We start from the raw sequence: 27,768 nt of genomic DNA, 5'->3' as shown, positions 1-27,768 counted from the left end.
TCTTACCAGGCCTCATGGGGAGTCTCTCCTGTTCTTCATTCAGTGCCTATCTATCGATTACCCACTATGTGCTGGACACTCTATTAAGTACTTGGTAGACATCAGGGAACAAAACAAAGATCCCCACACAAGCAGGGTAAAGGGGTAAAACGTGTGTGTTTGGACAGGAGGAATAGTCCTCAGGTTTTGATTTTAAATAAGGTGGCCAGGGTGGGCCTCACGGAGAAAGTAGCATTTGAGTAAAGGGAGAGGGAGGTAGCCATGCTGCTATCTGGGGGAATAGTACTTTTAGACATCAGGGACAGCCAGTACAAAGGCCCTGTGGTCTGTGATTAAAATATCAAGGGAATGCAAGAATCCTGCGGGCCTTAGCCCTGCGATCCAGGGGAGGGGATGGCACCAGAGGGTGAAAGGGCCCAGGTCATATGCAGCTTTGATGTTTATTCTGTTCCTTTCTCCCTTGATTCACTCCTCCTCCCTGACCAAGTGACAAGATCTAAGGCAGCAGGTTCCCAGCTTTAATAAGAAGCACCTGGGGTGTTTTTCCAAATGCAAATCCCTGGGTTCTCGCCCATGAGAGTGTGCTGGAGAGTTTGGGAATCTGAATTTCTAACAGGAGCTGGAACACTGATGAGCCCTCCCTGGAGACTCTGAGATGCCCCAAAAAGTGGAGGTAGACAGCAGTTATCTATTGAGCTCATACATTCACTGTTATGACCCCTTATTTCTAACACCTGTAGCTGAACCAATGATCTTGACCCAGGTTTACCTATAACCTATACAGGGAGCATTCCCACTCCAGTGGTTCAACCCAGTTCACCAGGTTGGGGTTTCACCCAGGTGGGCTTTGGCCAAAGCCCCAACCACTTAGAAAGCCTTTGCTTTCCTGGCCTTGTTCCCTGCCTACTTCTCCCTTGGGGACCCTGTGGGGCAGGACAGATCCCAGGACCCCTCTACTGGGTGGCTGGCTCCCTGGACTAGTGATTACTCTGAGTGTTCCCTGGTCCACAGGCTTCATGCTGAGTCTAGCCAACTGTGCCCACAGGTGCCAGTCCCCCTCATTGGGCCAGAGAACATCATGCATGGATGGAGACCAGACACTCATCCTGGGACTCATCTGGGTCATCATCTTGTGTTTCCAGATTTCCCACATCTGCCTGGACAGGGTATGTCTCGGCCCTGAGTGCCCAGTTACCCAGCCCAGCCCTGGCTGCACCTCTGGCACCTCAGACCAAATCAGAATCTTCTCAGGGTGAGAACCAGGCATAGGGTGTCTTTTAGAGCTCTCAGGTGATTCTAATGTGCAGCAAGACTGAGAACCACTGCTCTCAATCCCAAGGCATGAACCCTGGGGAAGGTATCACCCCAGGAAAACTTCCCTCCTCTGTGTCACCCCAGCTACTAGAGGCAGAATCCTGGCTGGCTGAGCGGGGCTATGTCCTGAAGAAGAAGGACATGGGCCAGAGTGCCGAGGCCACACAGGCCTTTCTGCGGCGGCTGGAGGCCACCAGGAGAGACCTCGAGGGGTTCAGCAAGTGCATCGAGAGACTTCAGCAGACAACAGCCCTCCTTGAGAGCAGGCAGAACCCAGAAAGGTGGGTGGGAACCAGGCCCACCTAGGAAAAAGCAGGGAGGGGCTCTCCCTACAGAGGCACCCAAGGCTGGTCCTGCCTGGAGAGGTAGGGCGCCAGTTGGGTTGTCCTTCCTGGCACAGCTCCAAAGTGCTGGCCCAGATGCAGGCCCTAAGGGAGGCTCATTCAGGGTTGCTGCAGAGAGCAGACGGCAGGGGTCGAGGCCTTCCCGGGGGGGGGGGGGGGGGGACAGCTGCAGCTCCACCACTTGGAGCCTGAGGCCCTGCTCCTTGATGCCTGGCTGGCCAGCAAGGTGGCCATTGCTGAGTCTCAGGACTATAGACTGGACCTTGAGGATGTCAAGGTGAGACACTTCTGAGTGAACCTGGGGGAGAGTGAATTGAGGCAGAGCAAGCTAAGGAAGGTGTGCATCTAGGGGATAAGGGGCTGAGTAGAAGGGGAATGGGGGATCTCTGGGAGACCCCTCAGTTCTAGAGCCTGAGCCAAGGATGTCAGGACTATCAGACACTGCCAAGCCCTTTGTGAGCTTCCAGAGCTGCTGGATACCACCTCCAGAGTGACCCTCGTGGCCCTGCACCCTTGCAGGTACTGGAAGAGAAGATTTGATGCTTTCAGAGAGGAAGTCCAGAGCCTGGGGCAGGTCAAGTGCAGGCCCTAAGGGAGCTGGCAGGCAACCTGGAACAGGCAGCACCCAGGTGCTATCCCCAGATTCAAGCCCAGAGGGGTCACATTGAGGCCACTTGGGAGAGGCTGGACAGGGCAATAAAAGCCGGCATGCAGGTAGGTCCTACAGGCTAGGGGCAGCCAACAGGCAGGGCCATCTGTATGTATGGGGTGTGTATGGGGGAGGGCAGGGGGGAGGTGGCTGCCTCTAACTCCCAGCACCAAGCACATCAGGAGTCTCAGAGTCTTCCACCTCCTACTTTCTCTACCTATTTGGTTCCTCCTAGTGTGGTTCACACCTCCGAGGAGAAGCAGACAGCATGTCTGGCCAGCTCCTGACCCCCACCAAGCCTCCCTAAACACAGCTTCAGTTTCATTATGATGCATGACAGATGCTCCTCACTCCATTCATTCACTCGTCTCATCTGAGTGCTCCAAGTGGATTTGTATGCCAAGGAAATCTTCAGTGTCCCCACAACCTTAGCTCTCAGGCACAGCTGGTAGTTTCTATAAAGGCAGCCCAGCTCCTTGAGCCCCCAACAGACCCCCAAGCCCAGAGATGCCATCTCTGAGGGTCTAAGCTGGTGCAGCCTCCTGAGCTCACCCTCTCCTCTCAGCCAGACGGATGCCCCCAAACCAACCTGCTCCCTCACATAGACCCATCCTCACCCACTGCAGAGCCTCCATCTCTGCCTTTCTCATCAGGATGCCCTGAGCACCTCTGCTCACAGAATGCCCCCTGAGGCCAGACCACATCATCAGTAACGACCCACATTCATTGAGTAGCTGCCACATCCAGGACATTTCCTGTGCCTGGCGGTCATAAACGAGTCACCAAGCCCCATGGTCCTCCTTGGTCACAAGGAGGTAGCCCAGGAGGCCATGACTCCAGGGGGAAACAACCCTGGGAATAAGCTAAGCCCAGAGCAGACCTTCCCTCCTCTTCCAGAACCTGGCTGCAGCCCATGAGGTTCGTGGCTTTAAGCAGGCAGTGGCTGAGCTCTGGAGCTGGATGCAGAAGGCCATCCTGATGGCAAGAGACACCTGTGACCACAGCCTGTCATCGATGCAGACCCTGCAGCAACAGCACAGGCACTTAGAGGTGAGGGTCTGCACCCTGTGGGTTTCCTGTCTGAGCCACTCCCTGAAGGTGGGTAAGGGGACCCCAGAGGTGAGAGGCAAGGACCCTCCCAGCCTAGGGACTGCTTGCCCAGCTTGTGGAGCTGAGCAGAGGTGGCCTGGGAGAGTCTGGGAAGCAGGGCGGGACTCAGAGAGGACTGGATGCTCCCTGAATGAGGAGCGTGCAGCAGGGAGTGAGGTCTGATCCTGTGTTTTGGCAGCAGAGGGAATTGGCAGCTGTGGCGAAGAAGGTGGCACAGGTGCAGCCGGAGGCTTACCAGCTGGGCCTGCTACAACCTGCAGTTCAGGGAAGCTTGGCCCAACAGCTGGCCAAAGTGCAGGAGGCCTGGGCCGCCCTGGATGCAAAGGCCCAGGAGTGGGGCCAGCAGCTGGAGCAGGCTGCCCAGGGCCGCACCTTCCTCAGACGCTGTCGGGAGCTGCTGTAGGTGGCATCCTCCCTCAGCTGTTGGCGCAGCTCTGTCCTGCAGGGCAGGGGTCACCCCAGCTCTTTGGAGAACTGGACTCCACCTCCTCCTGCACAGCTCCTGCCCTGCCCGCCCCCCTCCCCTGGGTGCCCTCCAGGCCCTGACAGCAGCTTCCTTTGCCTGCTCCACAGAACATGGGCTCAAGAAAAGCAGGCGCTCGTGCCCTCGGAGGAGCTGGCTGTGGACGTGGCAGAGGTGGAGCAGCTCCTAGGGCAGCACGAGGAGCTGGGGCAAGAAATCAAGGAGCACAGCCTTCGAGCCCAGGATGTACAGCAGGAGGGGTGGCAGCTGGTAGGCAATGGCCACTTCATGTTCCTGGAGGTACAAGCACAGAGGTGGGCCTGGCATTGAGCTGGGCTCAGAGCCTGATTACCCAAGGTCTCAGAACCCCTAGTGGGAGTGGAGCCAGTGGGAGAGAAAGGCCAGGCTAGGGGAGGAGAGACGACAGAGAAGGAAGGGTCCAGGCCTCTCAGCCTTCTCTCGAAAATTCTGCTGGGCACTCCAGCTCTGCCCTACCTGGATGGCTCTGCCCAACATCTCACCTGAAGTAACCCCTCCCCTCCAAGTAACAGAGTGTCTGCAGGAGCTGGAAGAGCAGCTGCAGGCACTGGAGGAGGCCTGGGCCCTGAGCAGGGCATGCTTCGAGGAGAGCTGGGGCCTACAGAAACTGCGGCAGGGGCTGGAGCAGGCTGGGGCCTGGCTGGCCTCCCGGGAGGGCCTCATGCTGGACCCCAACTGTGGGGTGAGCCAAGGCCCTGCCCTCTCTCCTGCTGTACCATCCAGCAGCTACAGCCTGCTGCTCCTTCTCTCACTGTACTCCCAGGACGGTTGCAGAAGGCGAGGGGAAGGCTCTCAGCACCCCTGGGAGCCGGGCCTCACCCTGGCTTGCTTCTCCCTAGCACTCAGTGTCCGATGTGGAGCTGCTGCTCCACAGGCACCAGAACTTCAAAAAGCTGCTGGCAGCCCAGGAAGAGAAGTCTGTCCAACTGCACAGGAAGGCAGGGGTAAGAGAGGCTGGAGCAAGGGAACCCCAGGAGATGGGCCTGAGGGCTGGTGGTGGGAGTAGGCCGTCTCAGCCTGAAAGTCGGGGTCTCCCCAGGGCACTGAGCCATCTGACCTTTCAGGAAAAGCCCTTACCCTTGCCAGCTTCAGTGTGCTGCCCCCCTTATCCTCATAGGCTGGGATGCCACTGTGGGCTGGGATGAGGGAAGTCTCCTGAGCTGAAGGGAAATGGGCTCTCTGTGGGTGGGAGGGGTGTGGGAAGGAGAGGCTAGGCATGGGGCCCCCCATGCCCTGGCCTGGCTCACCTTGCTCCCCTCCCCCAGATGGAACAGGCGAAGGAGCTAAAACCTGGAAGAGTTGGCAGCAGGGTAACCTCCCTCCAGCACAGGCCTGTTGGAAGCTGGTGGCCAGGAGCACAGCTGGCTGAGACAAGGGACCTGCAGCCAGGTGTCCCATTCAGCCAGTGCATACCCTTGTCTACCACTGTGTCTCCAGAGCAGGCAGCCAGGCAGCAGGGGCCATGGGGGTAAAGGCCACACCCTGGAGCCAGCTCTGAGGCCCAGGGGGCAGGGGGTTGTCGACAATGAGGTTGGGAGGAGGTTGGGAGGAGTGGGTACCCAGCCCCTTTCCACAGGGGGCCTCATCTTCTGTGCTGGTCCTGATGTTTCCCTGACCCTATCTTGCATTTTCAGGATGTGAAGGGTGCGCCCTCCATGGAGGGGTCTTTGGAGCTTAAGTAGCAGCTCCTGCCTGGGAGGTGGCAGGTAAGTGGCAGAAGACTCCTCCAGGCAGCTCCCTTCTGCAGAGGAGCCATCAGGCCTGGCCCCTTGGCATTGTGGACTCTGGGTAGACTCCCCTGGCCCTGCCCATTCTTAGTTTCTTCTTGGGACCACTTCCCAGCTTTTGTGCCAACCCAGGTAGGAGGTGGGGCTCCTCTTCTGGTTTAGTTGTAAGTTGTTCCCTCTTTCCCTCCCACCTGAGGCACCTTGGTCCTGGTGCAGCTGGTGCAACCTCACTGCCTTCTCTCCACAGCCCAGCTTGAGCCCCTGGGATGGCTACAGTGGGATCTTATGGGCAACTCCCTGAGCCTGTTCCAGGAGGGGAAGATGGCAGAGGAGGTACAGGGCTGTGGGGGGTGGGGGGCACAAGGACAGAGGCCCACAGGGAAAAGCTAATGGCTATGGTGACCCCTGCCTGTCATCTTTCCTCAGAATGTGGCTTCCACAGCCACCCTTGACCTTGTGGGAGCCCAGTGTGACAGGCCAAGGGACTGCCATGACATGAAACATACTTTCTCCTTAAGGTGAGGGCTACACGGGGAGACACACACTAGCCCTGAGACATACTGACTCCGCAGGCAGTGGGGGCAGCCAAGGCGCGGAGCCAAGGGTCCCCTCAGGAGGCAGAGAGTTTGACTCATGGCTGTCTGGTGGCAGGCTAAGCAGTGGGGCAGAGATCCTGTTTGCAGCACCATCTAAAGGGCAGGCTGAAAGCTGGCATGGAGCCCTGAGCAGTGCAACAGGTAGGCTCTAGGGGAACCCTGAGGAGGTGGGGAGGGGGCATTGACTCCCTGGGCATCAACCTGCTGGTGCTTAATCATCCTCTGAAGTTTCACACCTAGTACCCATATAGCCTTCATGGTAAGTGAAACTTACTTTTTGCAAAGAATTTAAGGCCCAGAGGGTGAGCAACTTGCCAAAGGTCACACAGCTAATTAGTAGCAGAGGTGGGGCCCGGCTTGATTCCCTGACTGCCTCCTGGTCCCACCCGCCTCCTTTGGAGTCTGCCGCTCTGATTCCCGAGCCCATCCAGGTCCCCAGGGGCTTTTCCAGGCTCTGCTCTAATCCTGGGGACTTCTCCATCCTTCAAGTCCTCCCATGTCCTGAATGCACCTCCCTTGGGGTGTTATGTAGACAGGCCCAGCTCTACTAATAGGAGGAATGCAGAGAAAGCAGCCCCTTGGACCCTTTGCTGGGAGGGACTGTGTTCAGGGCATGTCCTGAGGTGCTAGGGCTCCACCAGGAGCCCCTTTCCTGCTGCTCCTGGTCTCACTGGGTTCCTGGCTCTGTTCCTCACACTATCTCTATTCCCCTGGGATCTCCTTGAGACTGTCCTTCAGAATCCCAAAGGGATTCTGAGTTTCATCACAATCTCCTTCAGGCTGAGCCTTAGCCCACCAGCCTTTAGCCCTCTAGGAGGTGGGATGCACTGGGGGGAATCTGCCCGCGGGGTGCTTGGCTGCATAGCACCCCCACATGGACAGTGCTCGGTGCACAGAAGCCTCCAGAAGCAGAAGCATCTTAGTCTGTTCAGGCTGCTGTAACAAAAATACCACAGACTGGGTTAGGTTGTAACCAACAGACATTTATTTCTCACAGTTCTGGAGGCTGGGAAGTCCAAGATCAAGGTGCTGGCAGACTGGGTGTCTGGTGAGGACCATCTTCTGGTTGCAGGTAGTACTGTGTCCTCATATGGTGGAAGGCAAGGGTGCTCTCTGGGTTCTCTTTTATAAGGACTGTACACTCATGACCTAATTGCCTCCCAAAGGCCCCTCCTACTACTACCTTGAGGTTAGGATTTCAACATATGAATTTGGGGTGGGGGGTACATTCAGACCATAGTCAGGAGGAGGGAGCACGCAGGGACTCTGCCTGCAGCTGGCCAAGCATTTGGCTTGGGGCTGACCAGTGTTCTTCCCTTGCTCTGCAGCCCACAGTCTAAGCACAGAGCCAGACCTCTGGACTTCCTGGAAGAGTGTACTGCTGAGGAGGTGCCCAGCACGGCCTCCACACAGGTAGGGCACCTATGTGTGTGGGAGGTGGTCCTGAGCCTCCATGACCAGCACAGATGCTGCCCCTTAAGCCTGAGGTCCTGAGACTGCCAGTGGATGGAGTAACCCCCACGTTTGAGACCCTTGACCACCCACCCCGTCTGGTGCAAACCCCTGCTCACTCTCAGCACTGACAGCAGAATCAGGGTCATGAGGCTCCCTTTCCCCAGATTCCATGGCTGTCCCCCACCCTCCTCGCTGAGGGACCCGCAAAAGTGCAACGATGGCCCCCCAGGGCCCTTCGAGCTCCCGCAGGCGGCTGGCCCTGCAAAGGAAACTGCACCAGGCTCCCACCTTTCCTGCTCAGGCCAGATCCGAGGTGAGGGGCACCCAGGTACCTTTGTATATGCTAAAAAGCTTGCCTGGCTCTGTCCACCTGGGACCTACACACCCTCAATCCTTATTCTCCTCTCCAAGACGGGGCACTGTATGTAGGACAGCCAGACCCCTTCCGCAACCTTGCTCCTGTCCAAGTTCTCTGCCTCCATCTTCTCTGCTTTCCTCAGTCCTAGGACCCAGTCCCTGCTCCAAGGGGAAAGGGGTACCTTACTGTCCTAGAGAGACCAGGAATCAGGATGTCAGCCAGACACACACCTGCAGACCCCCACACAGATTCACACACTGAGACAAACCCAGGGTCACAAAGACACACACAGCTCATGCCGGAGGAGCACTCACATCATAACAGGGGTGGCAGCCATGACTGGGGTCTCTGGTAAATTAACCATTCACACTCCTGCAGGGCCCACAGATTCCAATTTATGATTCAGGTGACATGTGGCTGAGTGAATGGCCTTGTCCTGGACACAGTGGCTTCTAAGGCTACTAAGGCAGCCATTTCTGCTCTGACTCTAGCCACAAGCCCAGGTGATGGACTGAGTCGCTGGGACAGGGCAGACAGATGCAGTGAGAACCAATCATTTCCCATCCACCCCATACGCTATGGTCACTCCTGCAGCTGCCTGCTGGCTCCCAGTATCCACATCCCACATGGACGTCGGGAAAAGGTGGTTGTTCCCAGGGAAGCCAGGAGCACGAGGCCCTAAATTCACTCTGCCTCCCTGTTCTTTCCACAGGTCTGGGCCCTGAAGCACACCCTGAAGTACCACCAAACCGCAGGGCTACACATGAGGACACCCTGTAGGGGACCAGAGCAAGGCAGCTACCAGGGCCCTACTGACTTCAGGAGTAGACAGTTCCTCGTTAAGTGATGGGACCCCCAAGGTCACAGCTTGGTGAAGCTATGCAGCTAGTCTCTTTCTTTGGCTCATCTGGTCCAAGGTCTGGCTACCCGCTGAGGTTCCTGACCAGGTGAGTCAGGGGTGCTAGCTGTCATTGCCTGCAAGTGTGCTCACCTGGGCAGGGCGAGGGCTGCAGCAGCAGAGACCACCCCCCCCCAAGGCCAAACTGGCCTCGTGCTGAGAAAGGGTGCCAGGGGTAGATGACCCACATTTTAGGGAAGCTCATGCTGACTCGATAGCTCCGTGAGGTGGCTGGGGAAACATTTTGTTTCTTAAACCAGTCCTTGCCCTGTGTAACCAAGAGCTTGGAATAACATGTCCCTTCTTGGCAGCAATGACAGAATCTCAGATAATGCCTCATGTGTGTATGAGCCTCTAATACATAAAGTGCTCTATTTTATGCTGTACAACTACTCAAGGTAGCAAGGGAGGGAGAACAGACAAGGTCACGGGGCTTTGAGCCCCTGCACAAACATGGTCAGTGCTGCTCCCCCAGTTCCATCTCTGAATCGTCTCCTTACTCTCTGGCCCATTTAGAAGGCTCGACCTACCAGGAGGTGTCTGTGGCAGGCTTGCTGCTGGCGGCTTCAGTGCCACATCTGGGTGGTGCTGGGTACACAGCGTGGAGGAGCCCCTCAGAGGGCTGGGGGCCACCTACGGGGCCATCCACACCCCCCGAGGTTGTGGAACACCTGTTGATGACATCTCTGCCCCAACTCTACCAGAGCAGCCAGATGGGCAGTGAGCCGGGTGGGAGCTCTGGCCTGGGTGCCACCATCACTGGGGCTGGCGCTCCTTGCGTTGCCTCCGCCGCCGCACAGCCTCACGCAGGGCCTCCAGCAGCTGCTCCCGGTTGTTGCAGATGTTGTAATGAGTCAGGTGGAGCAGCTTGTCCACATCTTCCTGGCTATAGGTCACCTTCGAGTAGTGATAGGGGGAGTTGGATGAAGACAAGTTCACCTCCCCAGCCGCCGCCTCCTCAGCTGTCCGGCGGACCCCTAGTGGAGAGAGTGCAGCCAGGCACAGAGGAAAATGAACTGGGGGGGGGGGGTCACCTTCAGAGAGGCATAAAGCAGAGGAGGTGGGAAGAGGGACAGGGGGCCCAGCACATCAGAAGAACAAGGTGGAGGGTCTGGGATGGTGGCTCACCAGGGGCTGAGTGCTCCCGGAAGGAGTTGTTGACCAGGGGGAAGTGCAGCACAGCAGGGGCTTCAGGGCAGTCGGGGTCCAAGAACAGGTGGCATTCCTGCGGCTGGCGCTGCTCCTCAGGGCTGGGCGAGATGGGTGGGAATGGGATCCCCTGCTCCTGGCAGAATCGGCCCAGAAGCTGCAGCTGCTGCAGGGCGGGCAGAAGTGGCATCAGAGAGACAGGCCCCCAGAGCTCCCCAGTTTCAACAGCAGGCTGACTGAACGTGGAGGTCCGCTAACACATGCAGGACTTAGTGCCCAGAGGCCAAACCAGACTCTAGTGGACCCAGGAGAGCCAGGCCAGACTTGGAAAAACACTCTAAACCTGGCAGCCCTCCTGCTGCAGCTCCACTGGGCTCAACTGAGTGGGGCTGCTAACAACACCCAGGTTCTGCAATTGGGAGGCAAAAACCTTCACTGGACCAGCACAGAAATTCAAAGCAGGGGCCCCAAGGTCCAGGGCCTATCGGGGGTGCGGGTACAGCAAAGGGGACCCATATATAAAATACATTTAAACACACTGCCAGTTCCTCCATCACTCCAACTTCAGGAGCAGCATGAGTTCCCCTGGCTGTGGATTCTATGAATTCAGTTTCCTGTTCACACAGTGTCACTGTCACAGCCCCTAAGGGAATGTGGGCCAGATACTGGACTCCAAAGCAGGTCGCCCTAAAGGCATAGTCAGGATGTCAGGGCAGGCCTGGGGTTGCCCACCATCTGCCCACAGCCCACCTGAAAGGCTCCATGGAGGTTGTAATCCAGTGACAGGATGAGGTCCACATCCCTTGTGGGCCGCAGGAGGGGAAGGCAGCTGGTGTTGATAAAGTAGCCAACATCCAGTAGGCAAAGGTAGGGCTCTGCAGGTGTCAGCTGGTTGGGGAGCCCGTCCAGTTTGGTGGCTGGAAAGGTTGGGGAGATGGGGTGAAGCAGCTGTCACAGCTGCTCGGGGCACCAGCCCCTCAGGCCTAATGCCAGCCCTTGCTGCTGGTGGAAGACTCTGCCCTCTGGCCCTGTCTCACCAAAGTGGCATCTCTACTGCCTGAGGCCCTGCTCCCCAACATAAGGAGAGAAAAAGGGGCTCTCACTCCAAGCAGCCCAGGGAACTGAGCTCAAAGGGCATGGGGACAAAGTATTACAGAGTGTCAGTGTCTGGACCAAGGACCCAACGCTCAGACAGCCATGAGATGACTCTGGAGAGCTGATACCGGGGCAGAAAGCAGATACCTTTCCAGGTGGAGAAGTGAGGATGCTGGAAATAGTCTTTATGGAAATGGAGGCCATACAGGAAATTGTGGGTGGCCTGGGAAAGTGGGCGCCGCGTCAGAAGGTCAGTGAAAAACTCAGCGATCCTGCCAGCCACAGTGGGAGGCTCTTCTATCTTCAGAAGGGGGACCTGCTCCTTGTCTGCAGTCAGGAGAGAAGGAAGTGGGATGTCTTTCAGGAAATGGGTGCCTCTGTGGACTCCCAAAGGCCTGAGATTCCACATTCCCCCAAATACAGACCCACTGGCTGCCCCACAGCATCCTTACGAGGAATCCTACCCAGGTTGGCACCTACCCAGGTTGGCCTGATCCTGTGCCCAGCGGTCCCAGAACTGGCGGGGCTCTGAGGCCCAGTATAAGCTGTCCTGGAGGTTAGCTGCATACAGGTTGCTCCAGATGCCTGAGACAGGACATGTAGGGAAGACAGTCCCCCACCCCGTCAGAACCTGACCCTTCCCAGGGCCCATCCTGGACCAGGAAATGTCTCAGTGACTGCACTTGGAAGGTCAAGGCCCACCCCCTCCCCCAGGCCCATTCTCCCTACTACCCCCAGCTTTTCCAGCCTTCCCACCCCCTTCACCTTCCAGGAAGCAGATTCGAGACTCAGGAAGCCGCTTCATCAGTCGCCCCATGAAGAACTCAGAGCCAAAGAGCTCAGACGGGATGAAGGCGCCGTACTTGGGAAAGCCGACCTCATAGGGGGAGAATTCGCACCACTCTGTGAGGAGGCCACACAGCCTTACCATGGGGCCCAGAACCTGAGGACCCTTGGCACCAGCAGAGCCACCACAGCTTCACACCAGGGCAGCATGGTGACTAGGCGGCTCAGCGTTTTATTGCTGGCACTCTGGGTGTAAGACCTAAGGCCCTTGCCCCCATCCCAAAGCCTGAATGACAGTCTCTGGAAAGCCTGGGTGGGGCCTGGCCCAGAAGAGTGGGTATAACACCCACATCCCACACACAGGCCCAGCTATTCTCACCCCACCAATCACGAAAGCATGGGTCTCAGTTCCAGGCTACTCACCTGCAAATTCAAAGGTAGTCAGGTTCTTCTCCTTGGTGTTGAGGGCACAGTAGATGGGCAGAGGATTCTGGCCTCGACTCAGGGCCTCCCGCTGGTCCGAGAGTTTGTGATCATGGGGCTGGAGTGGGGGAGGGCAGGAGGGGAGGATGTGAACCTAAAGCCATGGCTGCCTGGGGCCTTTCCCACGCCCTGCTCCCAGGCTGCACCCTCCACACCTCATCATGCAGCAGCGCCTCGTTGATGAGGGCCCACAGGTTGGTGAAGCAGGTCGGGTAGCCCAGGCGGGCACGCTCGGCCAGCTCCTGCCGATACCGCTGCAGCTGACTGGGGGCCAACACACCCAGCTTGCTCTTGGTCACCTGGGCCTTCAGCAACTTGGTGGGCCCTGCCAGGTCCTTTTGAGACCACTCTGGGTCCTCGTAGAGGTTGGCCAAAGCCCTAGGACAAGCCAAAGCCAGGGAACAATTACTCAAGGACCCTACTGCATACCTGGGGTCTCTGTTCTAGGATAACAGCCTCGCAGGCACCTTCCAAGGGACCCCTGAGCACATCTGTCTGGCACACGAACCCACTCAGCCCTTTCAATGTAATCAGAGGGGCCTATGAGGTCTAAGAGCCTTACCACCTGCACCCCTGCCATTACTCAGCCAGCCACCCCCAGGCTCCTATACTCAACCTGCCGCCAGCTCACCAGGTGGATCCCGAGGCCCCTGTGATATAGGAGATGCAATCCAAGAGGCCCAGCTCCCTCAGACCTGCCAGCTGCCCAAACAGGGAAGTCATGGCTCGGATCCCACCGCCAGTGGCCATAACAGCTACCACTGGGATCTGAAAGAGAAGACAGTCAGGCTCACAGAGGCCTTAGGGAGGGGGAAGGCAGAGCCACAGGAAGAGGAGGTAGTAAGCCAAGCAGCTGCTCAGCCCAAACACAGCTAAGGCTGCTCAAAATCTAATCGGGGCTCTTGGGACCAGTTCTAGTCAGGCATGCTGAGGGGGGTCTAATCAGAAGTAAGTAGCCTCTTGAGGGTCAGGTTTGTCTGGTTTTAAGAACTCCAGGGAAACTGGACCACACAAGTTCCAGGCCTCATCTCCTCACCTCTAGCCCCTGAGTAATCTGGTGGTCGCTTTCTGGGAGCCCCAGGGCCACCTCAAAAATCTCCCATGTAGCTGCCCTTCTCCCTCTTGCAGGAAGAGGTCATCTCCCTAGGAGATGCAAAGGTCGACCTGACCTCCAGGGACTGCCCCAGGCCAGCAGGCAGCCCTCAAGCTGTACGTCTCACTGATCAATCAGACCAGACCCAATCTCACAACCTGGACCAGGCCAAGGTTCAAGGAACGACGAGAAGGAAAGCTAGCCCAGTGGGGCAGCTGCAACTTCCAAGTGTCTCATGCAATGCTCCAAATTTGATGTGATCAAGCTCCTGATAACATCAGAGAGAGGGCAGAGAGCAGGAGCAGGCAGAGCCCAGCTCAACACCTGCTCTGGTTTGGTTAGGGAACAATCAGTTCCAGCATTTAGCATGGGAATCTGGGCCTGAGCAAGCCCAGGGATGCCTGCCCCATCCAGCCCAGACCCAGACCTCATCCTCCTGCAGGTCTCCATCCAGCTGCAGGGCCTGCTTCAGGGCCTTGGCCACCACCTGCTTCCTCCTGCTCAGGAAGGCATGCTCCTCAGCACAGGGCCCACAGCCCAGCCGCACAGCCAGCTCCTTTGGTCTGTGTGGAAAGGAAGGACCCATGAGGCAGCTCCCCAGCCTTGTCAGAGAAAGGGAAGCTGGGTCTTCCTCTCTGAAAAGCTCACTGCCATCTCTTCTCTCCTTTCCTCTCCCCACTTCTCATCTCTCCTGTGTCCTGGCAGAAATGTTGACACATGTGGATGTGAGGGGGAGAGGGGGAACCCAGACCCATGCAGCCACACACTGGGAAAGCAGCAAAGAGGAGTCACAGAAATAGGAATACCGGTGACTAAAGAGGCCCCTCTGGGACCCCAGGTGCAAACAGACCCCTGGGTGGCACCCAACACCACAGTTCCACTTCCACCTCTTAGCTTCTCTCCCTCACCCACCCGAAAGTGACAGGAACCAGTGTTCCCACCTCATGGTAAGCAGCTGGTCTCCCAGGCATGTGGAGGGCCAGTGCAACAAGTCCTTGTCTTGTGAAGGTTAGCTAAGGTCCACCCATACTGATGCCACCTGAAGTGGCGCCATTTCTCTTCTCTCTTGGTTTCCTTGCCCTCTCTGTGCCCCATACCACTCTCCTCATCTTCCCCATTTTTCCAGCCAAATGTTTATCAAGTGCCTCCCAAGTGCCAGGCACGGGGCTAGGCACACCCCCCTCCAACTAAAGCAGAAATGCAAGTAAAATGTGAAAAAGAGCCTTCATCTGCTCAGGCTCCCACACATCATGCTCCACCCTGGGAGCAAACCCCTGAGCACTAACAGACGATTCCAGGCAGTTGTGCTGGGAGCCACCCCATCTCTCTCCTTCTTTCCTCCAGACCGAGTACCTGACCATTGGCCACTGTCCCTGGCTGCTTTCCCCCGTGACCTTTCTCAGTGCCCAGCCCAGCCTCTCACCCTTCTTCTTTTTTCAGCTCCACCCTCATCAGAGGCTCCTGAAAACATGAATGCTCCAGTCACTAAGGTGAGCCACCCTGCTCCTCTCATCCCAGCCCGAGCCACACCCCATGATATCCTCATGCTCCCTTGGGCCCCCAGCCATCTCCACAGGGGCCAGGACTGACACCTGAAGGAAGGGATGCTCAGAGGACCCCTCCCCAGAGCCTGGCCCAGCACTTATCCAGGGTGTAGCCTAAGGACAGAAGCTGCTACTGAAGCAGAACATCCTTCAAGGCCTGGGCCCGGCCCAGCCCTGCCTGTGCAACTGGCTTTCTTCCTCCAGTGACCAGTACCTGGGACGTAGGGAAGACGAGTCTCACCACCTGGCCAAAGGGCAGGACCCTCAGGGGCACCTTCAGTTGCTCCTGGGGGGCATCCTGCAGGAGGGGTGAAAAAAGAACTGAGAATCTCTACCTTTTCTTTCCAGCAAGGACTTCATCATTGCTCCTAGGAGTGAAAGAAAAAAGCAGGAAGGGGGACACGAGGCCAACGTCAGCTCCACACTCTTCCCAGGGTGCCTGACCCTGCCAGGAGATGAAGGGGGTGGGGGGGCTCAAGGTGAACAGAGGGACAGTGTGGAAAGAGGTGCTGAGGGCAGGAGAGGAGAGTGTCTGGGGGCCCCTCACGGGAGCCAGTGGCACACTACCTGCAGGTGAACACTCAGCTCCTGCTCCCAGCAGGCCGGGCAATGGAAGCAGGAGGCAGTGCCCACTGAGGCCTCCTGTGGACCCTCACAGGACCCAGGAACCACAAGCTGAACTCTGCCTTCTGACCCTGGAAACACAGACCAGAGCAGAGAGGCTGGGGAAAGGATCTCAGCCCACAGAGGCTCTCGTCTTGCATAAGGGGCCTGGAGAGCACTACCCTCCCCTCACTGAGATGGATGCCTGGCCCAGGACGAGGCTGGAGATGGAAGGCCCCCTCCACAGCGCCTCTGAGGACTAAGGGGAAAAGCCCCAGCATGGATGTGCCCCACCACCGCCCCTGTTCCTGCCTGAGAGCTGAGGACATCTAGTGCAAGGTCCCCTCCAAGTTCCCCTTAGGGAAGGCTGAGGGCTATCCCTGGGGTGAGGGACTCACCATTCTGGTCCCCAGCCTCCTCCAGTCGAACATGTAAGCAGGAGAGCTCCCGGCCCTGAGTCATTAAGAGAGCCCCTCAGGTATGAACCCCTCCTGTAGAGGCTCCCACCCGCCTAGCACCCTGGTTCTTGCTCCTCAGCACTTTATTACCTTGGCCTGAGTCACCAAACATTTCCTGAGGTTGTATCCTCTTGAGGAACTGAAATCCCAGGGTCCCCCAACTCAGCTCTGACTCCCAACCCCCATGGTGGGCCTGACACTTGGGGAGGAGAACAAGCAGATGGCTTAAGAGAGGGGTTCTAGACTCACCACCAGGATGCCATTGCTAACAAGCTGCTCAGCACAGTCTGTCCTGAAAAGAGCCCCCAGTTACCCTAAGTAGGAGTCCAGGTTCCCAGGTACTCACCCCCCAAGGAGACCTGGGCATTCCTCCTCTATCACTGGACATCTCTCAGGGAAGGGTGTCACCTCTGGGCACTTAGCACCTTGTCCTTCCCAGAAGGAAGCACTCCCACCCAGGAATTGTCCCACGGTCCCTGACTCACAGACTCTGCAGTCGAAATTCAACTTCCAGCTGCTCCTCACCCTGGAGACAGAAAGAAGCAAATTAGAAAGGGGAGGGAGGAGGAGAGAGGGAGAGAACAGATTCCAACCCAGACACAGCTGGGGCTGCTGGGACCCATGGAGGGACAGCAATTGTCCATCGCCAGACTGCTCCATTCATCTTCTCTGGACTGCCTCAAGAAAGCTGCCCTTGGCTTAGGTGTCAAGAAAGAACGTTGGGGACAGGACTGCTTCCCAGGAGACTATAGCTACTGAAAAAGATGGCCACATGTACTCAGCTACCCTCCCAATCATCTCCCCTCCCCAGGGTGAAGGGCCTCCCCTGCCCTGATGTAGTCTTGCCTGAGGGCTCTGGGGGAAGCTTTCCCGGCGGAATTCCCCAATCCGCAAAGTCCCCACGTCATACAGCACCGACAACACGGGGTCGTCACTGGTCAAAAGATCCTGGTCAAAGACTTGCAGTTGTACGACATTCTGGAAGGGGAACAGAGTGAGGGGACTGCAGGAAGGTGGGTGGAAGAGGAAGGTGAACGGGGCAAGGAAGGAGGGGCTGGGGGGGGGCAGTGGCAGTGGACAGGGACAGGGAGAAGGGTGGGGATGACTCCTGGCCCACCTTGAGCTGGTTGTGGATCCGGAAGCGAAAGCTCTGATTCCAGATGGGGTTTCTGCTGTTCTTAATTGTGCGTGTCTGGAGCCTGTGGCTGGAGGCCGTGGGCAGCCACAGAGTCACATAGCAGTCAGAGGGGGTCACTGTGGGAAGGAGACACGAGCAGCTGGTGATTGCTACGACCCCTTCCCAGCCCGGCCACCCATAATAATCCATGTCTTTCTATCACAGGCAATGCTGGAAGACCCAGAGACCCAAGGAATGGGGCTCAGTCAGGAGGCAGGAAGAGCAGAGGCAGAGCCCTGAACATGATTTTCCACCCAGCTCCCGCCTCCCCCCCCCCCCCCCGCACATTCAGCCCTACTCACATCTCTTCCCACTGCCACTGCCCCACTCTGAATGCAGCAGCACAACTGTTGCCCACCCTGGGCCCAGCCCTCACCTAGATCCTTGGAAGGCAGGCCACGGGCCTGTAGGACACGAATGGTGAGCAGGCAGGTCCCAGGCACCTTTGCCTGCAGAGAAAGGGACAGGTTTGCTGCAGGCAGAGACCCAAAGGAGACTAAGGGGAGGCTGGGGCAACCCCTTGTGGCCTAATCCTGAACCAAAAGTCACAGCCCTGCCCAGCCACAGGTCTGAAAGGAAAGGAGGCTATGATACCTGCTGATGACACCTGCTAACACTTACACAACGCTCTGGCCGGCTCTGGACTGAGGTCTTTTTATACATTAATTCATTTAACCACACAACCACCCTATGACCAACCCCACAAGGAAACTGAGGCAGGAAGACTAGGTAGTCATTTGCCCAAGGTTCAGGGCCAGGATTGGACCAGGTTAGCTCCAGACTTGTGCTCTCAATCCCCACACTTACCTGCTTCTAGTTCCTGGCATAGTCTCCTTTCACCTACTTCCCCAGCTCACACTTGATAAGCAGCCTTCAGGCTGGTCTTGGGCAGCGGGAGGCCAGGGAAGAGGTATGTCAGGGCACAACCTGGCCTTGGGAACCCTTGTTGAGCTGCCCGCACCCCCAGAGGTCCACCCCTGGCCAGGGGAAAACCCTGGAAATGGGCTCTCTACTGAGGTAGGGACAGCAATTACCAGGTCAGGCCACCCACAGGTTGTCAAGTCCTTCAGGTCCTAAAAGGTCAGGCTAACAATGGTCCTCAGGCAGCTCCATCTAAACCCATAAATCCTGGTCTGGGGATGTGGACCCCGGGAGGTTGCCAAGGCAGGGAAAACCTGTGCCAACCAATCCTTCCTTTTGGCCCTCAGCCCTGCCTCAGGAAGGGCCCTGATAGTTGGGAGTCCAGAGAAGAGCTAAGGAAGCTCATTTATCAGTGTCAGCCCTGGGGCCCCTACCCCAAGCAACTGAGTCAGAAGGAGCACAGGAGCAGCCACTTCCTTCTGGGGGCCCCAAGACAGCAGTTGCGACTGAGTTATCAGGGCCCAGGTCTTTGGTACCAGGGAGCTCTGCCTGGAGCCTCTCCCTAGGGCAGGAGGAACTCAGGACGGTCCCTCATCCCAACACCCTGCCTCTTCCCTAGCTTCTGCTCACCACTCTGGTCCAAGAAGCCTACAACTCCACTAAGAAATAGCAATAATCAGGCCCCAGGGGACCAGGGGTTAGAGTGGGGACCCAGTTCCCTACTTGTCTTACCAGAGCCATGAGAGTCCTAGGGAACCAGGAATGACAGGCAGTGACCAGACAGAGGACTGTCAGCTTCTTAATCCACAGCCAGGGATGTCCTGGCTCTAAGCTCCTCCCTGGTCCCTCCCTACAACCTCTGCTCCACCCAAGCCCCACTCTTTCCTGGACCAGAAACCTGTACAGGAAATGAGACACCTTAAATCTATATGAAACCACCAACCTCCCTGTGGTGGCAGCTCAAACCCCCCAAAGACCCGTTCTCTCCAGTCATCACCATCTGTGCCCACACCACCCAGCCCTGCTCTCCCAGCTCTCACCTAGAAAATGGGCCCCCAGGAGAGTTTGCTGTCAGAGGCCAGGCAGAGAGAGACTGGAAGGTGGGGCCTGGAGGAGCCACTTGGGTATAGAAGGGGGGGGGCAGAGCAGCAGCAAACGGAAGAGCCAGAAGAGCCGTGTCCCCCATGGCAGGATCTTTCGCAACCTCCAAATGCCAGTATGACAGGAATACCCAGTCCCGGCTGAAGTGGCTGGCCAATTTGAGAGGAGTGCCCCAGGCCCCATCATGACCTGGCAGAGGCGTGGTTTGTTCTATGAAACAGGCCTTCAAAGCTTAGAGCTGGGTGCTGGGGGATGAGGCCTCTGGGTTGCCACTGGGAAAGGGGACTCTTTCATCTCCAGGGCCGGGTTGGTGGGGGCAGGGAGTCTGAGTGTGGAGACTCACTCCTTACAGAGGAACAGTCTCAGGAGAGGCAGGGGCTTCTGTCCCCTCCTACAGGTAGGAGGAACAGGGGTGACCCTCAAGGTACCACACCCCACCAGCTGCCCAAGAGCTGGAAGAAGAAGAACAAAGCCAGGAAGAGCTTCACAGGCCCCAAATCAATGAGGTCTCTGTGCCAGAGTTATAATGAGGCCGAGGGTGGCCTGCTTGCCGAGAGGGGCTGCAATGGCTGTCACCAATAGAGGGGTCCTGGCAGCAGGGAGCTCCTCAGGCCCAGGCCTGCACCCAGCCCTCACCCCCAATCAGAATCACCCTGAAATTTTTAGCTGAACCTTCCAGCCCTCACCAGGCCACAGAAGGCAACTTCAAGAGGGAGTCTTGGCACACACAAATCACAGCTATCTTTTATTGAACGATTCCTATGCCAGCCCCATGCTGTCCCCAGAGATACCATCTCCAATGCTCACAACACCCGTGAGGTAGGAACGATCATTATCTGTTTTACAGATGAGACACCAAAGCTCCAAGGCACTAACTCACCCAAGGTCAGGAAGGTGAGAGGCAGTGCTACACCTGGAGCCCCACTCCTCCTCCAGTACAGGCTGCTGCCTCACCTGTGTGAGTCACACCCAGACCTGCCGGGTACCTTCTGGACCTCCAGATCGCCTCCAGAGATCCTGCAAAACTGATCGCAAGCCGAGCTGGGCCAGGAGCCAGTACACTCTGATTCCAAGTTGCCTTTAGAATCGACCTGGCCCAGAAGGGTCACAACCTTTTCCACAAGTTGTCTTTGGCAATATTCACCAGGGCTCCATCAGTCAAGGCCCGAGGCCTTAGTGAGGGAGTCAAGCAGCTGGAAATAACTGTACTTGAGGTCATACTCCATGTCGTACCAGAAATTCACTGCAGAGCAAATGAGAACTGAGCATGAGGGTCCCCCTTCTAACCTACAGCCTCCCTGACCCATCTCCCAGATGCCCTGCCCGGCTTGTTGCCAGGTGGCTGGGCAGCTCCTCACCAGCAATGCAGGCATGGGACTGCTGGACGTGGTGGAACCACAGGGCTGGCAGGTAGAGCATCTCACCAGCCTGCACGGTGCAATGAAGGGCCTGGGCCTGACTGTAGCTGGGGTATTGAGCCAGATCTGGAGCCAACGGGTCCAGTGGAATCCAGGGCACCTGGGGACACAGTGGATGCCAAGGAACAGGCCCGAAGCCCCAGGCCCTCCAACTCCATCTCTTCCAAAGGTAAACACCACGGGCCCTGCCCTGCTCAGCACTAGGAGGCTCAAGACTTAAGGATATTTCAGAGCAAGGTGCCACCGCCCCAGCTCTTTTGTGCTCGCTCCTCAGAGCCCAGGTTCCTACCCTTCCCTCTCCCTGGGGCCCAGGAACAAGACAGAAACCTTCTCCATGGCCTCCTCATCCACCATTTTAAAGAAGCCCTCTTCAGTTAGTTGGTAGGTTGCTGGAGTGTACATCTCTGAAACCAGAGGGAGGAAGGTGTGAGGACCCTGAGGTGGCCTGCAGCTTGCCAGCCACTCCCATTTACTTGTTCTCCGGGTACAGGTGCAAGGTCAGGAGCCCTAGTGCAGTGGAGACACTGTATCTACACCTCAGGCCTGGGCACCAGCCTGCCCATCGCCCTCACTGCCCTCCCTCCACCTTGGACTGCCTGCTCCCCAAAGCCTCTGCAGGCTGAGCCCCCTACCATAGGGGATGAAGGGCCGGTCACTGGGTGGATGTAGCAGAAAGTGTTTCTCTCCCGAGACCACACAGTAGAGGTTCTCGTAGTGGTCCTTATGCACTGCCAACACAAAGGAGGCCCCGTGGGCAGGATGTGAGGGGCCAGGCACAGCAGGGGGCAAACGATCATGCAGAGCACCTCGCACCCCAAGACAGCTTATGGTGCAAGAGAAAAGCATGCAACATCAGAGCAGATTTGAAGGGGTGCCAAGGTGCCTGGTGGGTTTCGGGCATTTCTGATCTCTGTCCTCCAGGGACTGACGCTTGCCAGGCCCTGGGCTCATCTCCACCAAGAGGGGAATGCTAGTAAACAGGGCTCTCCTGAGTTCACCCCCTGACCTAGCTGGCCTTTGGGAAGCTTTCTAGGGACCTAGAAAAAATAGTGCCCCTCCACCCCCAGTGCCACATGTACCTTCCCCCACCTGAGCTTTCAGGGGAGGCCCTTTCTTGTGTCTGAGCCCAGAATCCCAGAAAAAATCTTAGAGAAAAGTCAGTCTAATTTCTGTATAGGCCCAACCTTCCACTCTAGGTCTCCTCTCCACCTGATACCTACAAGATGTCACTGCAGCCGCCTCCCCCAGCCAGAAGTTCACAGCATCAGGCATCTTTCCTGCAGGTCGGAGGAAAGAGGGTGAGTTAGGAGAGGGTGGCCCAAAGGCCAGGCTGGGAATAACCACCTGACAGTGATGCTGGGTCAGAACCTAAGTGGGGAGCAGAGGGGTCACAAGGAGAGAGCAGGGAGAAAGGGCAGAGGTGGGCCACTGGTGAGGGGCAGCAACCTTCAGTTCACTGATATGAAGTCAAGGCCTGGGGACTTGAGCATTTAGTGTGCAGTACCTGATCCTGTAGAGCCAAGAGTGTGGGCCAAGTCATCACCAATGAGAAAAACCAAGCAGGGGACCCACTTCCACTCACCCAGAGCCTCGGAGGCCCAGGGAACATGGGGCTCCAGATCAGGCAGCAGCTGGGGCAGCTCAGTGGGCAGGTTGGAGCACTGCTTCTGCACGTAGAGGACGCCTGGGTGTTGGGCTCGGCCCTCTAGCACGTCCAGCACACAGCTCAGGGGCAGGCGGCGCTCAGCGGGCATCACAAAGCGGTCCCCTCGCACAGCATCCGCATAACCATCTGGGGTAACAGCCACACTCACCTCCGTGGAGCCCACTGTGGTTCTGGAAGAATGGACATTTGGCCCACGCCCAGATGCCACAAAGCACCGCCCACATCCCGCTGGGGCAGCCCCCACCTGAGGTAAGGGAGAGACCACTTCTGGAGGGCTGGCCAATGCTTCAGGGCATTGCGGATGATACACGGCCGGTTGGGGCAGACCCAGTCCCGGTAGAAGCGAAGCGGAGTTGGGGGCTTGTCCAGGTAAGGCACAGCAAGAGGCACGCTGAGCTCTGAGAGACAGAGGAGCAGGGTCTGAAGCCAGTAACACCCAGTTGCTGCCCCACTGTCTGCATAAGAGATGCCCTCCCTGGCAGGCCACACTGTGCCCCTAGACAATGCCCATTGGTGACCAAGGGATCCTGGACAATCAGGAATTAAAGAATGAGGAGAGAAATTCAAGAGAGAAAGTGTGACATACCCACAAACACACCACTATGGGCCACAAGAGTTGACAGGGCCTAGGGCCACGTCTCAGCCCATAACCCAAACCCTCCATGCGACCAGGTCTAGCCTGCACCATGGACCCTTGGCTTTCCCTCTCTGGAGTGGTCACCTTCCTGGCATCCATTAGGGAAGGCAGCCACGGAGGCGGTGCTGGGAGCTCCGGAATGAGTACAGCTGAGGCCCCAAGGTTACGGGCTGGTGCAGGTGGGCTGAGGCTGTAAAAAGCACCCTCTAACAGTGATATTTACTGGCACCTAGAATGTGCTCAGTACTTGGCTTGGCGAATGTGGAGGTATCACCAATCATCATCTCAAGACGCTTATAACCTAACTGGGGAGACAAACTGCCTCACAAAACCATAGGAGGAAAAGTAAGAACCTCACAGCATCACCATCCTCAGATACCCAGGGCTCCATGTGCACTTGGGCAGATGTCTATAGTGGTCCTGTGTCACCTTAATAAAAATCTTTGCTTTTTGACTCTTCCTTCTCCCTCACTCCTGTCATCCTGTCTCCAAGTCCTACTGATTCTACCTCCTGTGTCTCTCAAACCATCCCCTCCTTTCCTCTGCTGCTATCCATTCACCTACCTCCTTTGGGTCCTCAAATGTCACTTCAATGAGGCTTTCCTCTCTGCTCCCCTTTTTTATTTATTGGGGTGATACTGGTTCACAAAACCATACGGGTTTCAAGTGTACAGCTCAACAAAACATCATCTGCATATTGTACCATATGCCCATCATCCCAAGCAAAATCTCTTTCCATCCCCATTTCCCCCATCCCCTTTGCCCACCTTCACCTCCTCCCACCCCCTTTCCCTCTGGCTATCACCACATTGTTGTCTGATACACACACACACACACACACACACATATATATTTTTTTTTTGGCTTAATCCCACCTTCTTTCATCCAGCCCCCCCCAAACTCCCTCCCCTCTGACAGCTATCAGTCTGTTCCATGTATCCATTCCTCTGTCTCTATTTTGTTCATTAGATTCCACATGTGAGATTATATGATATTATCTTTCTCCGATTGGATTATCTAATTTAGCATAAAAATCTCCTGGTCCATCCATGCTGTCAAAAAAGGTAAGATTTCCTTCTTTTTTATAGCTGAGTAGCATTCCCTTATGTAAATACAGCACAGCTTTTTTATCTACTCATCTACTGATGGACACTTGGACTGTTTACAGATCTTGGCTATTGTAAATAATGCTGCAAATAACCAGGCCACCCTTTTAAAAATTATAACTTTCTCCCAATAATCCTTATACCCCTTCCTTTATTTTCCTTTTTTTTAAAAAAAAAAATTGATTTTAGAAAGGAAGGGAGAGAGGGAAATATCAATGTGAGAGAGATACATCAATCAGTTGCCTCCTGTACGCGCCCCAAGGATCAAACTCTACCAGGGATCGAACTCACAACCTAGGTATGTGTCTGACTGTGAATCGAACCCTCGATCTTCCAGTGCACAGATGACACTCCAACCAACTGAGCCACACCGGCCAGTCCCCTTTATTTTTCTATCATTTATCACCATCTAACATACTATATATTTCACTTATCCAATTGTTTACTGGTCTCTCTCTTGGTAGAATGTAAGCTCCATGAGGGCAGGGATGCTTGTCTTGTTCACTGGTGCATCTCCAGGACCTAGAATAGTATTGAGCACACAGTAGGTGCTCAGAAAATACCTGCTTAATAATTGAATGAAAGTCTCCAACATCTCCTGGCTGGATGGTTGCTGGAGTGAACTAACTTGTTTCCTTGGCTTAATTCCACTCCCTCTCAAAGCATCACTCACCCTGGCCCCAGTCATCTTCCTAAAATCTCATCTTGTCACACCCCCAGTAAAAAATCCTTTGATGACTTACCACTTACTCCTTAACAAAATACTGTCTGCCTTGGCATGCATTCAGGCCCAGCCTACTTTTCCAGTCTGGTTTCCTCCCGTGTGTGCCTGCCCCTTACCACACACTACTCAGGTAGTACCAAACTTTGTTCCTACTGCTCACTCAGATTGGAATGCCTTTCTCCTGGCTTTTATAAGGGTACAGGGCTTTATTATTTTCATCCTTGAGGTCTAGCCTGAATGTCTTAAACCCCAATGGGTGGTTACTGCCTCCTGCTCCAAAAGGCCACTGCATTCATTTTCACCTCTGAGGTCATGTTCTCTTTCTCACAAACACATCTCATCTTTGCTTTGCATTGCAATCAGTCAGAAAGTGAGTGTCATTAGATCAAAAATTGGAACTGGGTGGGAAGAGAGACCCTGGTGGGCCCAGGAAAACTGAAAAGGAAACAGCTGGGATGTGTGTTTGCTTCACTGGCGAGAGGGTAAGATGAAACCTGCCAAGTAGATAAAGGAGCAGGGGGAAGAAACTGGCAAGAGGCCTTTCCAGTCATGCCAGCCCATCAAAGCAGTCACCTTGGGGGTGGGGGAATGTGGGGCTCAATAAATCTCCCCATTATTCTCACTAGGATTTTTAAAATACACAGAAACTGCCTTTTTTTCTTTTTTTTTTTTTTAACCCTTTGTACTTTCCGCAGCTGCTTCAGTTTTACTTCCTCACCATTTAATAGTTTTCCTTTAGAGAATGGCCAGTTTTCACTTGGGGCTTCAAAGTGAAGGAATTTCAAAAGGAATCCAAACAATTCCTTTGGCCCAACAATTCTGCTGGAGATTTAGCCAACAAAAATATACACGTGCACAAAGATTCTGCTCCAGGCACACTAGCCTCTTCACCGTCCCTTGAATACACCAGGCACTCCTACTTTGGGGCATTTGCCTGTCCATGCCCTCTACCCTAATGTTCTTTTCTCCCTCAAGCCTGTGCTCAAAGGTTGCCTTATCAAGGAGGTTTACCCTGACCATTTTATTTAAATTTGCAACCTGCCCTTCACCCACACATCCTGAGGTCCATCATTCTGCTTATTTTTCCCCCCATAGCACTTATCCTGTAACACATTTCTTCTACTATATAATTTACTCATTTAGTGTGCCTATGATTCATTGTCTCCTCACTTAGAACTGTAAGCTCTATGAGGGCAGATATCTGATGTATCCTAAACACACTGAACAGTGCCTGGCACACTGAAGTGCTTAAGTACAGTCATGGGCCACATAACAACATTTTGGTCAACTACGGACCACAAATACAACGGTGGTCCCATGAGGTTTGTGGTGATGCTGGCAGTCACATAAAAGTACAGATAGCACATACAAATTATAGTAGTAGGCTATAATGTCTAGGTTTGTGTAAATACACTGTGATGTTCACACAACAAAATTACCTAGCCTCACATGTGGCGCATGATTGTATTTGTGAAATGAATACTCAAAGTATTCGCTGCAGCATTATTGAAAAAAGACTGGGAATGACCTAAATGCCTAACAAGAATGGGCTGATTAAGTAAATTACAGCACTAGTACCCAGGTGTGCAAAACACAGGGCTATGGAATGATCTATAAGATACATAATACAGAAGAGTACGTTTAGCAGGCTATCATTTGTCTAAAATGGGAGGTATATATAGTTTTGTGTGTGGATATAAACAATTGTTTTGTTTTGGGGGGGGTTGTTAATCCTCACAGGAGGATATTTTTTCCACTGATTTTTAGAGCATGGAGGGATGTGAAACAGACCCATCGATTGGTTGCCTCACACAGAGCCCTTGACTGGGAATCGAACACTGACCCTTCGGTACCCAGAGAGACCTTCTAACCACTGAGAACTCTGGCGAGGGTTAAACAGTATTTTTGGAAGGATGCAAACTGGGGCCTGGAATGGGAGGGAAGTTGACATTATATTATATATCCGTGTTTTTTTTAAACCATGTGCCCACGTTCTATTCACTGGTGAGAAATCTCTTAAAAACAGAAAGCCCGGCTGGCGTGGTTCTGCGGCTGAGCATCGACCTACGATCCAGAAGACTGAGGTTCCGTCCAGGAGACTGAGGTTCGACTCCCGGTCAGGGCACATGCCGGGGTTGCGGGCTCGAACCCTAGCAGGGGGTGTGCAGGAGGCAACCGAACAATAAATCTCTCTCATTGATGTTTCTCTCTCTCTCTCTCTCCCCTTCTCCCTTCCGCTCTCTGAAATCAATAAAAAATAATCTCTTAAATAAAATTTAAAGAGAGGGAGGGACGGAGGAAGGGAGGAAAATAAAAACCAAGCAGCGCGAAGCCAGGGATTGATCTCTTGCACAGCTGTCCCCAATTCTTCCCAAGCTCTGCAAGGCTCCCAGCTTGGAGGAGTCTGTTCTTGACCAGTTCCAGCAGGGGCTCAGAGAGGGAGCATCCGACCATCTTAAGACTTCACGGCAGGAAAGGGTGGGAAAGGCAAAAGAGACCCCTGATTATTCAGCGCGGGGCTGGCTGTGAAGTCAGTCACCCCAGGAAGCCACGAGGGCGTGCAAACACGGGAGGGGAGCTGAGGACCCCACCCGCGAGCTTGGAGGAGGAGGTTCGACCAGAGTGACCAGAGGAGGCATTAACCAGTCACGCGCACGAGGTTCTGCGCTCCTCCGGGATTAGAACTACAGTGCGCCCGGGTGTCGGCGGCCCGGGAAGCACCAGGGCCACTCGACTCAGGGACCCAGTCCCGGGCTCGCCGTCCGCCCCTCCCAGTCCTGAAACTGATCTGCAGCCAACGCCGGGACGCCCCAGCCGGAGCCAATCCACTCACCCCTTACCGCCGCAGGGAATTCTCGTAACTCCCGCCGCACAGCTTCCAAAGCCACCTCCGCCATGACGCCGCCGCCGCCCG

The 27,768-nt window shown here is 55.5% G+C and overlaps 3 protein-coding genes across 4 annotated transcripts in view; 1 reads left to right on the top strand and 2 right to left on the bottom strand.

Annotated features, from left to right (window-relative positions):
- The window catches only part of SPTBN5 (spectrin beta, non-erythrocytic 5), a gene marked incomplete at both ends in the record, with an annotated part of 11,209 nt that extends 2,374 nt beyond the window's left edge, over positions 1 to 8,835 (top strand). Inside the window, 15 exon segments of the mRNA XM_081123996.1 lie at positions 1,012 to 1,166; positions 1,399 to 1,595; positions 1,715 to 1,790; positions 1,792 to 1,935; positions 2,178 to 2,192; positions 2,194 to 2,236; positions 2,239 to 2,372; positions 3,205 to 3,357; positions 3,599 to 3,816; positions 3,991 to 4,180; positions 4,365 to 4,601; positions 4,759 to 4,863; positions 6,073 to 6,164; positions 6,298 to 6,383; positions 8,768 to 8,835. Coding sequence (XP_080980122.1) covers positions 1,012 to 1,166; positions 1,399 to 1,595; positions 1,715 to 1,790; positions 1,792 to 1,935; positions 2,178 to 2,192; positions 2,194 to 2,236; positions 2,239 to 2,372; positions 3,205 to 3,357; positions 3,599 to 3,816; positions 3,991 to 4,180; positions 4,365 to 4,601; positions 4,759 to 4,863; positions 6,073 to 6,164; positions 6,298 to 6,383; positions 8,768 to 8,835 — 1,913 coding nt within the window.
- PLA2G4B (phospholipase A2 group IVB) lies at positions 7,207 to 20,324 on the bottom strand. 2 transcript variants are annotated; one of them, XM_081153762.1, is made up of 20 exons: positions 20,258 to 20,324; positions 17,718 to 17,790; positions 17,282 to 17,418; positions 17,011 to 17,142; positions 16,650 to 16,690; positions 16,414 to 16,451; positions 16,105 to 16,159; positions 15,671 to 15,798; positions 15,318 to 15,401; positions 14,983 to 15,020; positions 13,987 to 14,122; positions 13,098 to 13,234; positions 12,622 to 12,844; positions 12,407 to 12,524; positions 11,963 to 12,100; positions 11,678 to 11,782; positions 11,345 to 11,524; positions 10,853 to 11,019; positions 10,082 to 10,268; positions 7,207 to 9,930 (listed from the first exon to the last, which is right to left on the bottom strand). In XM_081153762.1, the coding sequence occupies exons 4-20, from the start codon at positions 17,070 to 17,072 to the stop codon at positions 9,710 to 9,712; spliced, it is 2,058 nt and encodes a 685-aa protein (XP_081009888.1). In that variant the 5' UTR covers positions 17,073 to 17,142; positions 17,282 to 17,418; positions 17,718 to 17,790; positions 20,258 to 20,324; the 3' UTR covers positions 7,207 to 9,709. The 2 variants fall into 2 exon arrangements, with proteins under 2 accessions (XP_081009888.1, XP_081009889.1); XM_081153763.1 differs by lacking the exons at positions 17,718 to 17,790; positions 20,258 to 20,324 and having other exon boundaries at positions 9,779 to 9,850; positions 17,282 to 17,373.
- On the bottom strand, positions 20,037 to 27,768 carry JMJD7 (jumonji domain containing 7). The gene is made up of 8 exons (XM_081153878.1): positions 27,688 to 27,768; positions 22,632 to 22,785; positions 22,304 to 22,557; positions 21,942 to 21,998; positions 21,354 to 21,449; positions 21,049 to 21,125; positions 20,662 to 20,821; positions 20,037 to 20,546 (listed from the first exon to the last, which is right to left on the bottom strand). The coding sequence occupies exons 1-8, from the start codon at positions 27,749 to 27,751 to the stop codon at positions 20,458 to 20,460; spliced, it is 951 nt and encodes a 316-aa protein (XP_081010004.1). The 5' UTR covers positions 27,752 to 27,768; the 3' UTR covers positions 20,037 to 20,457.

Source organism: Miniopterus schreibersii (assembly GCF_964146895.1).
Source record: "Miniopterus schreibersii genome assembly, chromosome: 1".
Taxonomy (NCBI): domain Eukaryota; kingdom Metazoa; phylum Chordata; class Mammalia; order Chiroptera; family Miniopteridae; genus Miniopterus; species Miniopterus schreibersii.
The sequence above is the reverse complement of the archived record's forward strand: the minus strand, read 5'-3'. Positions and strand labels throughout refer to the sequence as shown.

Excerpts from the sequence above, each read along its gene's own strand:
- PLA2G4B (XM_081153762.1), bottom strand. The coding sequence starts at position 17,072 with ATGACGTGGGGACTTTGCGGATTGGGGAATTCCGCCGGGAAAGCTTCC. Across the intron at positions 16,452-16,649 it reads GAATTTCGACTGCAGAGTCT|ACTGTGCTGAGCAGCTTGTT; the intron begins GTGAGTCAGGGA and ends TTTTCAGGACAG. Across the intron at positions 15,799-16,104 it reads GGAGGCTGGGGACCAGAATG|GGTCAGAAGGCAGAGTTCAG; the intron begins GTGAGTCCCTCA and ends CTGTGTTTCCAG.
- JMJD7 (XM_081153878.1), bottom strand. The coding sequence starts at position 27,751 with ATGGCGGAGGTGGCTTTGGAAGCTGTGCGGCGGGAGTTACGAGAATTC. Across the intron at positions 21,450-21,941 it reads GGCGGCTGCAGTGACATCTT|TGCATAAGGACCACTACGAG; the intron begins GTAGGTATCAGG and ends TTGTGTTGGCAG. Across the intron at positions 21,126-21,353 it reads CCGGCCCTTCATCCCCTATG|AGATGTACACTCCAGCAACC; the intron begins GTAGGGGGCTCA and ends CTCTGGTTTCAG.